We start from the raw sequence: 12,057 nt of genomic DNA on the forward strand, positions 1-12,057 counted from the left end.
GGGCCTGCACTGTTACTAGCAGGGTCTGGTTGTGCTGCTGAGTACAACAACTCGCCAGCCATTTACACTTTAAAGTTATCTAAAGTGCACAAAACAAAAGTGGATGCAATGTACATAACACATGGCAGCAACATTTATCTCAAAGTGACATACACATATATATTTTTTTTACATAAGGGAGGATATAAGGTTTGGCACCTTCTTACACGCTACTAACTATTCATGATCATGGAATTATTATTACCTGGTCTCCCTTTAGTCCTGTAGGCCCTGGAAGCCCCTGGTAAAAAAAATAATAATAATAAAGACTCAAATAATGAAAAGTACAAACATGATGCAATAACCCTAAGAACTCATGCTTGCAGTCTTATTATTGCTCAGTTTTCTATGGAGCTGTAATAGGGCTGCCATAGAAGTCAATGTGGTCTCTTGCGTACTACCTGTGTGTGACTCTGATTTTATACGTATTAATCCAACAACAAACAAATACAGGTAGGTTTACAAGTACAGGTAGAATGAGACTAGAGCAGTTATGGCGAACCTTTTACAGACCGAGTGCCCAAACTGCAACCCAAAACACACTTATTTATCTCAAAGTGCCAACATGCACTTTAACCTGAATGCCAATATAGTATATCTTCCATGTACTTTATCATGTAGCTGTAATAGCCTGCCTACATTCGGTGCGCTGCCTGTGCTGTTCATAGTGAGCCCTGCGCTGATGAATGGCAGGAAAAGTCTAAGGCATACCAGGGAGCGGGTGCCTACAGAGCGGGCTCTGAGTGCCACCTCTGGCACCCGTGCCATAGGTTCGCCACCACTGGACTAGAGGATATAGGATAGAAATACTGTAATAATGCGATGAAAAAAAATATTTGCTTAAAGGGGTGTGCCATTAAAAAAATCTACATTCTTCAAGCCAGCACATAATCGGATCTAAATACTTTTGGAAATGCACATAATTCAAAATTTGATATAGCCAATGAGCTATTCAATAAAACCTATCTGTATAGTGCCTCCTTCAATAGATCAGACAACTCAAGTGCGTGCGTGTCAATATCCCCCCTTGGCCTCCATCCAATATTTCGTCTCACAAGCACATATTTCACATGGTGGACCTAGCTACGGTACTTAGTTGCTGTGTGCCATGTGCGCTGAATCCTGGATGTAGCCCAAGTTTGCACACTGGACTTGATGTAATGTATGGACATTTTTGAATGTCCAAAAATGTCATGAAATATGTGCTTGTGAGATAAAATATTGGATTTATGCACAAAACTTTTTACAAAGGATTGAAGATAAGAATTATGCGGTTTCTGTGTCCTTGGACTGTATCTGTATAAGCGCCACCTGCTGTTTGTTCCGCTCCTTATTTCTTGTCCACCCCACTGAAATGGTCGCACATGCTCAGTATAAATCTTCAACTGTTATATGCTGTGACAGTTACAGGGAAAAAGCTACAACAGAAAGGTCACGACCCCTGAGAAATGATACGCCCCCTGAGCTGTCAGTCTGAAACAAATCTAGAAGAATAATTGGAGAATGGGGAGATCTCAGGTTCCTCGTGAGGTACAGGGCTGGCCCTAGCTTTGTTAGAGACTGTCATGTACTCTATGATGTCTGATTTTCATTTTTTACATTAGTCACAACATAACCCCTTTAGGACAAAAACATCATTGCATGCTAAAAAAAATATATACACATATAATAGACCTATTAATTTGCAGCTCCTTCAGTTATTATTCACTTACAGATCTTCCAGAAGGTCCAATGGGCCCAATATCACCACGCTCTCCCTGTAAGAAAATATAACTTTGTTATTACAATTAAGTACTTGTTATTATTGGCTATTATTTCATATTCCAAAACAGAATGAGATTGGCACTAGCACACAAACATTGTCACATTAGTGTATATATATATATATATATATATATATATACATACATACACACACTCACCTCTTAATCACTGACTTCAGGGGTTATAATCAGTCCATAATTCAATTGGTATATACGTTCAAGCACCTAGCCATGTACTCTGCCTTTACAAACATTTGTAAAAGAATGGGTTGTTCTAAAGAGCTCACTGAATTTCAAAGTTTGTGAATTGTCTTCTTCTCTAGAGATTCCATGATCAGCTATAAGTGGTATTATTATTATTTGTGAGCATCATTAATTCCTGGAGCTGTACATCCAAGCAAGTCCTTACATTCTACAAGTACTGTAAACTGTTTTTAGGAACCACAGCAACTCAGCCACAAAGTGACAGACCCTGCAGGGGCATAGCTATAGGGGGTGCAGGGTTAACAGTTGCTAACGGGCCCAGGAGCCTGAGGGGGCCCAAAGACCCTTGTGGTGCATAAGACGACACCGGTATTATAGAAAGTGCATGTTGGTCAAGTTACACCTCTGGTTGGAGAGAATGGGTTAGGTCAAGAATTTAACAATGGGGGTTTGTCTTTTTAATTTCTGCCTTAGGCATCATGAAGGCCATGTGCCTCCCTGCCCCTGGCCGCAAAGCACTGAGAGAAGGGTGGCCCAAGTTGAACTCTTGCACCAGGGTCCATGAACCTTTAGCTACACCTCTGAGACCATGCAAAGTTACAGAGCGGGGTCACCGAGTACTGAGGAGCATAATACATAAAAGTTACCAGTGCTCTGCTGACTCACTTGAGAGTTCCAAAACTCTGATGGCATTAACATCAGCATAAAAACTGTGATTGGGAGCTTCTTGGCATATGTTTCCATGGCTGAGCAGCTGCATGCAAGCTATACATCACCAAGCACAATGCCAAGTGTCAGATGGAGTGGTGTAAAGTACTGTAGAGCAGTGAAAAAGTGTTCTGTGGCATGAATCATTTTCTCTATCCGGCTGTCTGGTGGATATGTCTGGGTTTGGCCAGGAGAATACTACCTGCCTTACTGCACTGTCAACTGTAAAGTTTAGTGGAGGAAGGATAATGCTGTAGGGTTGTTTTTCAGGAGTTTTTTTTCTAGGCCCTTAAGTTTCAGTAAAGGCAAATCTTAAATGGGTTGTGCCATAAACTACTTTCTACCTTTGATGAGATGTGTCCTGACATCAGCAGGACATGTCACACTAACCACGCTACTTATTCTTACCAATGACGATTGTGCGTCCTACAATACAAGGCTTCAATGCAGAACATAACCTACAGCAACTGAATATCAAAACAGATTTGCCATTGGGTGCAATGGTAGGCTAATAACTACCAGGCAGTTTTGATAAATGTTGGTATTTGGGGAAAGTGATATAACAATATCTGTTGGGTGGGATACATTTATATCAGTGGCACAACCCTTTTAACGCTTCAGCATACAAAGACATTTTGGACAGTTGTATGCTTCTAACATTGTGGGAACGGTTTGGGTAAAGTCCTTTTTTGTTCCCGAATGACTTTGACTCAGCGCACAATGCAAAAGGCATGGTTTGGTGCATTTGGTCTGGAACAACTTGACTGGCCCACACCGAGTCCTGACCTCAACCCCATTGGACACCTTTGGGATGAACTAGAATGGAAATCGTGAGCCAGGCCCTCTCGCCCAACATTGTGTCTGATGTCAAAAATGTTCTTCTAGATGGACAAAAAATCCCACATACCCCAAAATTTTGCATTGTGCACACCAATGAGTGCAATTTCAGCCTAATAATGAGGATTTTCTACTTACCTTTTCACCTTTTTCTCCATCTTGACCTTTCTTACCCTAGATAAAATGAAAATAATCTGTTATGTAAATGCCACTTTGTAACGGTTTCTTCTACCAATACAAGCCTGTTTATAGTAGCTGTGCCTTGTTTTCATTTTTTTCTTACCCTTAAACCAGCTGCTCCTTCAATTCCTTGAAAGCCCCGCTCACCCTAAAAAGTAAACAAAAAAATAAATCAATATATTTATTTTTATGGATACATTTCTAAAAAATATATATAGGATCCTGTGAAAAATACAATTTTCATGCAAAAACCTGAAACAGTTCAGTCAGAATATAAAGTATAAAGCACAGAAAAACAAGAAACACCACACATGGAAGCCGCACCTCTAAAAAAAAGTATAATTTATTAAGGACACACAAAGTCATAGACATCTAAAATCAATTGTATACAATTAACAAACCCATGTGTGGACTATGGATCTGTCCACCACACAAACCTAATACCATCGCAAATAATTCATAGACACTGCCAGAGTAATAACATTATGCAAATAAGGCAACAAAAAGTACCAATACTCATCTAATATCAGGGGCACGCAGGTAGGCATGATGTGTAGGTAAGGCAATATCTCCATGTGTATCGCCAGTAAGCCCCAGAGCTTCCTCAGAGAACATGGACCCCTGAGAAAGCCAGATCTTACTGGCAATACGCATGGGAACATTGCCTTACCTACACTTCATGCCTACCTGCCTGCGCTGATATTAGATGAGTATTGTTAATACCGCGGCCTGCACTCTTTCTAATAGATCAGGTGTGCCCCATTGTTATTTCTTTCAATTGTAGTTCAGTCACAATATGTTAGGAAAATATTTTTGGGGCCATTAAAAGTCTTTTCCAAGTTAAGAAGAAAATAGCTGAAATGATGGATGGTGTTTAGCAAAAAAAAAAAAAAAAAAAAAGACGTTTTATATATATTTCTAACTACATTTGCTCCAGTGCTGCCACTGAAATCCTCCAAATGACTACAGCCTTGACGTCATCTTTTTGGCTGTAGTGGAAAAGTGCCTATGTACTGTAGTGTATGTGGCTGCTGCAGACTGCTCAGACCAGTAATTGGCTGCAGCGGTCACATGCAGTATATGAACATGACTTCTTTTCATATTTTAACACCATTCTTGCCTATCCACATTTTTTAAACTTGGACAACTTCTTTGAAGCACAATCAGATCTAGAAAGCTGAATGAAAGTCGAATGCTAACTGATACCATTTAATGCAACGATTGTCCAATTAGTTGAGAACAGTTACATAGAAAAGCTAGTATAACTTAATATATTATATTGGTTCTTTTGTCTGGCTCTGGCTTTAAAAAAGAGGACTAACACTTAAAATGCACAGCAGACAGCCTCACAATAATTGACACAATCTGTTTTTAAATATATAAGCATACCTTTAGTCCAGGAGGTCCTGCAGGACCCATAGATCCCTGTTAACAAAAAAACACATAAGTTACTATAATTTAACATATTTCATATAATTCTGTCAAAAAAATCTATTGTGGAGTGAAAAAGAGAGAAGTGATGCCCCCTAAGGTTAGATGTTGAGGTTTGCAGTGTCTGACCCATTGCCCATGAGGAAACGTGTTCTCTGTTTTAAAATGCATGCTGAAGTTGCCTTATGTATTATCTCTCTATGACCCATAAACATGAAAGATAGAAGGAGTAGTAAAATTCAGGAAGAAAGGGGACAACTTTTATATAGTAAGTTGCCTTTAAAATGATGGAGTATGAGATGGACTGACTTTCCCTCAAATTACAAGACAAAAAGTAACATTCATTAGTACTGAAGTCTCTGTAAATTGGATGCACATCAGAGCTAACTTGTATTTTTTAATTACATTTCCACACAAACCACTGTTTATTTGTCTACACTTTGTGTTTATTACTATTGTTACGTAAAACTGCTCCCTGGCTATGTCTATATTTTCTGTTACTGTATCTGATTAATCACAAAATATCCTACTTTAACGATAGACTAGGGTGGCCAGAGGTCCAGTTTTGGGCTAGACAGTCCGGTTTTCAGATTCCCTGTCCTCTGTCCGGCGCAGGGCTTGGACAAGGCACAAGGATGTCCTTTTGAACAGCTCACTCTCAGACAGCAGCACTGTGCTGTCTGAGCGTGAGCTGCAGGGAGAAAGTCACCCTCTCACCCCCTGGAGCTGGCACAAAGTTGATTTTGCCTTAAATTTTTTAATCCCTGTCGGCTGTGGAGTGGGAGGGGGCATGGCTTAGCTGAGCTTGGGGGCAGAGTTTTTAAGTCTGTCTTTTGAGGGTGGTCTGAGTGGCCACCCTACTATAGACCTCCTATAGTTGTGGGTCCTTTTGAAAGAACATAATAGCCAATAAACGTTCCAAAATATTAGAGCAGCTCTCTAACGTCTTTTTACTAAATCTCTGTTCGCTTACCCCCACAAAACAGTCACAGATATGCTAAGACTAAGAGCACTACCAGCACTATTTTTCCAATCATAACAAGACTGCATGTAGCACTACCCTACCTATTTAAATGATGAAAACCATGTCAGAACACAAAGTTGTGCACTGTAAGTCAATAGATCCACTAGGTGTCAGTGGTCTCTGGCAATACTTTGTGGTTTCCATAGAACAGAATGGTCTGCCCCAGATCATTAAATGGCTTTTCCATGATTTTATTTTAAATCCCCCACCCAACAGCCTGATCTGTGAAAGGAACTACACTTACCTGCTCCCTGCTGCTCGGTCAAGGCAGGGTTACCTTCGCTGCACTTCTGCTTCCTGCACATATGGGGTGACATGCAACGCAGCTGCCAATGACTGGCCTCAGTAGGGATGTGTCGACAACTGGTATGTCACTGCTGGATCATGTGCCACTTGGGGGACACTTCCCCACTGAGGCCGATCATTGACTGCAGTGGCGCACATGACCCCATCCATGCAGGAAGTTTACATGCGGAGGCTTGAAGTGCAATAAAGACAGTCCAGGAGTCATTTAGCCAGAAGGAAGAAGCAGGGAAAGTATAGTTCCCTTAAAAGGTCACGCTGGGTGGGATTTAAGAAAAAAAAATTGTGGAGAGCTCCTTTAAGACATGAGCCATAAATTTTACTCTTAAATGTATAACCAATCATTAGTTATAGATGATTAAATACTATATATCACAGTCAGTTTATTATATTAGAAAAAAATCAATGTAGAACTTTTTGTGGACAGGTAAATCATAAACATCTAAACATAAAAAAACTACTCACCTTTTCTCCTAACATTCCCTTTAAGCCAGGTATTCCGGGGAAACCAATTCCTGCATCTCCCTGAAAAAAAAAATCAGATGAAGTATATTTTTTCCATAGTTATATGTTAAAAATGTAATATTCTTCATATTTCAAATCTCTTATAAAAAAACAAAACTGAAAATAGAGTATTAGTGCTTATTCTCAGATATAGTTTTTGGTGCCATGCTTACTAACGTAATGTAGAGAAATCCAATCTTTTTTTTTTGCCTCAGAGTATAGTTTTTTGTTTTTGTTTTGTTTTTTTCGCAGTGTTAAGGACTGCTCATGTCAAGGGATTTCTAATATTTTGACAGCAGAAAAATCATGACCTGGAAGCACTATACTTGCTACTGAAACCATGGTGACTCCATTAAAGTCAGAGGTGTCATCAGATTTCACCAACGCATACAAAGATTTAATTGCTTATGCAACTGATCTTGCTCTGTTAATAACATTCCATCAGGGCCGGCCTTAGGTGTTCAGGTGCCCTGTGCGAGCTAACCTTGTGGCGCCCCCCCCCCCCCCCAAAAATAAAAATGCTTGTTGCTGGCATCATGGCATAGGCTGGCTGACTATCCAACCAAGTAGTTACCAGCCCTCACACCCCAAAGGCCGGTGTAATGTTATACTTCCCTAGTTCGTGAGATTTCCCTACCCTCGTCACTTCCGGTCGCACCGGACATGACGTGAGGAGGTGTGCAGCATCGCGCAGGCGCACAACGACAGGTTAGGGAAATTTCACAGCAGCGCATGCGCCAGGAGCCTCGCCGGCGGTTAGGGTAGGGAAAAACTATGGGCCAATGCGCAGTGATCGGATGGATGTTTTCAGCTGAACACCGGCCGACACTGCGCATGCACCGGGAGCCTCACCAGCGGTTAGGGAAGGGAAAAATTTACGTACGGGCCAGTGCTTTTTCCCTACCCTAACCGCTGGTGAGGCCCCCAGCGCATGTCGGCCGGTGTCCAGCTGAGAAAATTAGTTTCCAATGTAGTATTAATAACTAAACAATTAAATAATAAACATATTGCATTGTCTACTTACCACCAGGACAATAAGATGATCTGGACTCTGGCTGCAGTCTGGCTCTGGGGACTCCATTGTCACTCTCATTATTTCCCCCCCCCCCCCCCGCCATCACTCTCATTATTCTCCCCCCCATCACTCTCATTATTCTCCCCCCCATCACTCTCATTATTCTCCCCCCCATCACTCTCATTATTCTCCCCCCCATCACTCTCATTATTCTCCCCCCCATCACTCTCATTATTCTCCCCCCATCACTCTCATTATTCTCCCCCCCATCACTCTCATTATTCCCCCCCCCATCACTCTCATTATTCCCCCCCCCCATCACTCTCATTATTCTCCCCCCCATCACTCTCATTATTTCCCCCCCGCCATCACTCTCATTATTTCCCCCATCACTCTCATTATTCTCCCCCCCATCACTCTCATTATTCTCTCTCCCCCATCACTCTCATTATTCTCTCCCCCCCATCACTCTCATTATTCTCTCCCCCCATCACTCTCATTATTCTCTCCCCCCATCACTCTCATTATTCTCTCCCCCCATCACTCTCATTATTCTCTCCCCCATCACTCTCATTATTCTCTCCCCCATCACTCTCATTATTCTCTCCCCCCCATCACTCTCATTATTCTCTCCCCCCCATCACTCTCATTATTCTCCCCCCCCCATCACTCTCATTATTCTCCCCCCCCTCACTCTCATTATTCTCCCCCCCCCCATCACTCTCATTATTTCTCCCCCCCATCACTCTCATTATTTCTCCCCCCCCCATCACTCTCATTATTTCTCCCCCCCCATCACTCTCATTATTTCCCCCCCCCCATCACTCTCATTATTTCTCCCCCCCCCATCACTCTCATTATTTCTCCCCCCCCCCATCACTCTCATTATTTCTCCCCCCCCCATCACTCTCATTATTTCTCCCCCCCCCATCACTCTCATTATTTCTCCCCCCCCCCCATCACTCTCATTATTTCTCTCCCCCCCCCATCACTCTCATTATTTCCTCCCCCCTCCCACTCTCTTTTCCACCTCTAGTGTAGCGTGGCCGAGCTCTGTTCGATCCGCAGTACAGGAGCATTTGTTTCCTGTACCCGGCCGGACTGACAGGAAGTGCACACTAAGTGAGCACTTCCTGTCAGTCCGGCCGGGTACAGGAAACAAAAGCTCCTGTACCGCGGATCGAACAGAGCTCGGCCACGCTACACTAACAGCACACAGCAGGCGCAGGCAGGCGCTCAGCCTCAGCCGGCGCAGAATGAGGGGCGCCGCCAGCTGCCCGCCGCCCGCAGTTTTTTTTTTTTAAACCGCAACGTGCGCCCCCTGCTGAATACAGGGGAGGGGGAGATGGAGGGGGCGGGGGCCCGCCCGCCCCGTGGGAAAACATAAGTGCCGCCTCGCCTGCCCATATTACATTGCGGGCTGTCGGCCGCCCGGCGCCCCTGTTGCTATGGCGCCCTGTGCGGCCGCACAGCCCGCACACCCCAAAGGCCGGCCCTGCATTCCATTATTTCATATGCAGACTTTACCTTTTCTCCTTTTATCCCTTGAAGTCCTGGGAGACCATCAAGACCTATTGGACCTGGCAACCCAGCTCTCCCCTGTATTCAAAATATTAAAGCAGAAAACTTGTTAAGAAAAGAATGCTACATTTGCTAAGAGAGAGAGCAAAACCATCTAACTTTTCTCTGTTTATATAGTCCTGGTTCCTGTCCACATGAGAAGTGGAAAATGTCACATGACTGTGATGGAGTTCAGGAAAACGGGGCATTACAGATGAACAATCACTATGAGTAAGTGATAGTATGTGATGTTTTCTGTCAATTGAAGCTGAAAATTGCAAAACTGGAATACCCCTTCAAAAAGGTATCATGTAGAGAAAGTTAATACAAGGCACTTTCTAATGTATTGTGGTTGTCCATATTTCCTACTTTGCTTGCTGGATTCATTTTTCCATCACATTATACACTGCTAGTGTCCATGGTTACAACCACCCTCCAATACAGCAGCAGTGGCTGTTCTTGCACACTATAGTAAAAGGCCGGGACCGCGGGATTGCAGGACAGTTGCAACCCCTAGAAATGAGTTGTGTATAATGTGATGAAAAATGAATCCAGCCAGCAGAGGAGGCAATATGCACAATCACAGTACATTAGTAAGTGCCTTGTATTAACTTTCTCTACATGATACCTTTTTGAAGGGGCATTCCAGTTTTCACAATACATCAGTAAGTGATTTGTATAAACTTTTTCTACATGGTAAATGCTAATTGCTGAAGTGAGACAACGCCTTTAATTATCAGTCACCCCGTAGTAACTAAACTGTCAATAACAGGTCTCCAGACAATAATTAAAATGGTCACAAATTTGACCCAAAGATATAATTTGATTCCAAAATGTTTAGATGTAGGAGCCAAAGACACCCAAGTGATTTTATTAGCAAGCAACCCATGCAGCTCCCAGTAGAAGGACCATGGGTGCTTACCAGTATACATACTATGTTATTTTTGAGTCCATGAATATGCACTAAGCTCCCAATGTCCCCCTATGGGTGGCTGTAGATAGCTGTAATGTACAGGGAGTGCAGAATTATTAGGTAAATGAGTATTTTGACCACATCATCCTCTTAATGCTTAGTCTTACTCCAAGCTGTATAGGCTCGAAAGCCTACTACCAATTAAGCATATTAGGTGATGTGCATCTCTGTAATGAGAAGGGTTGTGGTCTAATGACATCAACACCCTATATCAGGTGTGCATAATTATTAGGCAACTTCCTTTCCTTTGGCAAAATGGGTCAAAAGAAGGACTTGACAGGCTCAGAAAAGTCAAAAATAATGAGAAATCTTGCAGAGGGATGCAGCACTCTTAAAATGGCAAAGCTTCTGAAGCGTGATCATCGAACAATCAAGCGTTTCATTCAAAATAGTCAACAGGGTCGCAAGAAGCGTGTGGAAAAACCAAGGCGCAAAATAACTGCCCATGAACTGAGAAAAGTCAAGCGTGCAGCTGCCAAGATGCCACTTGCCACCAGTTTGGCCATATTTCAGAGCTGCAACATCACTGGAGTGCCCAAAAGCACAAGGTGTGCAATACTCAGAGACATGGCCAAGGTAAGAAAGGCTGAAAGACGACCACCACTGAACAAGACACACAAGCTGAAACGTCAAGACTGGGCCAAGAAATATCTCAAGACTGATTTTTCTAAGGTTTTATGGACTGATGAAATGAGAGTGAGTCTTGATGGGCCAGATGGATGGGCCCGTGGCTGGATTGGTAAAGGGCAGAGAGCTCCAGTCCGACTCAGACGCCAGCAAGGTGGAGGTGGAGTACTGGTTTGGGCTGGTATCATCAAAGATGAGCTTGTGGGGCATTTTCGGGTTGAGGATGGAGTCAAGCTCAACTCCCAGTCCTACTGCCAGTTTCTGGAAGACACCTTCTTCAAGCAGTGGTACAGGAAGAAGTCTGCATCCTTCAAGAAAAACATGATTTTCATGCAGGACAATGCTCCATCACACGCGTCCAAGTACTCCACAGCGTGGCTGGCAAGAAAGGGTATAAAAGAAGAAAATCTAATGACATGGCCTCCTTGTTCACCTGATCTGAACCCCATTGAGAACCTGTGGTCCATCATCAAATGTGAGATTTACAAGGAGGGAAAACAGTACACCTCTCTGAACAGTGTCTGGGAGGCTGTGGTTGCTGCTGCACGCAATGTTGATGGTGAACAGATGAAAACACTGACAGAATCCATGGATGGCAGGCTTTTGATTGTCCTTGCAAAGAAAGGTGGCTATATTGGTCACTGATTTGTTTTTGTTTTGTTTTTGAATGTCAGAAATGTATATTTGTGAATGTTGAGATGTTATATTGGTTTCACTGGTAAAAATAAATAATTGAAATGGGTATATATTTGTTTTTTGTTATGTTGCCTAATAATTATGCACAGTAATAGTCACCTGCACACACAGATATCCCCCTAAAATAGCTAAAACTAAAAACAAACTAAAAACTATTTCCAAAAATATTCAGCTTTGATATTAATGAGTTTTT

The 12,057-nt window shown here is 42.6% G+C and overlaps 1 protein-coding gene across 1 annotated transcript in view; it reads right to left on the reverse strand.

Annotated features, from left to right (window-relative positions):
* LOC122925784 (collagen alpha-1(VII) chain-like) overlaps window positions 1-12,057 on the reverse strand; it is a 556,601-nt gene that overhangs the window by 441,160 nt on the left and 103,384 nt on the right. Inside the window, 7 exon segments of the mRNA XM_044277135.1 lie at window positions 245-280; window positions 1,752-1,796; window positions 3,690-3,725; window positions 3,835-3,879; window positions 5,121-5,156; window positions 6,955-7,014; window positions 9,536-9,607. Of these exon segments, the coding sequence (XP_044133070.1) occupies window positions 245-280; window positions 1,752-1,796; window positions 3,690-3,725; window positions 3,835-3,879; window positions 5,121-5,156; window positions 6,955-7,014; window positions 9,536-9,607 (330 nt within the window).

The sequence above is a fragment of the Bufo gargarizans genome, chromosome 2 (genome assembly GCF_014858855.1).
Source record: "Bufo gargarizans isolate SCDJY-AF-19 chromosome 2, ASM1485885v1, whole genome shotgun sequence".
Classification (NCBI taxonomy): Eukaryota; Metazoa; Chordata; class Amphibia; order Anura; family Bufonidae; genus Bufo; species Bufo gargarizans.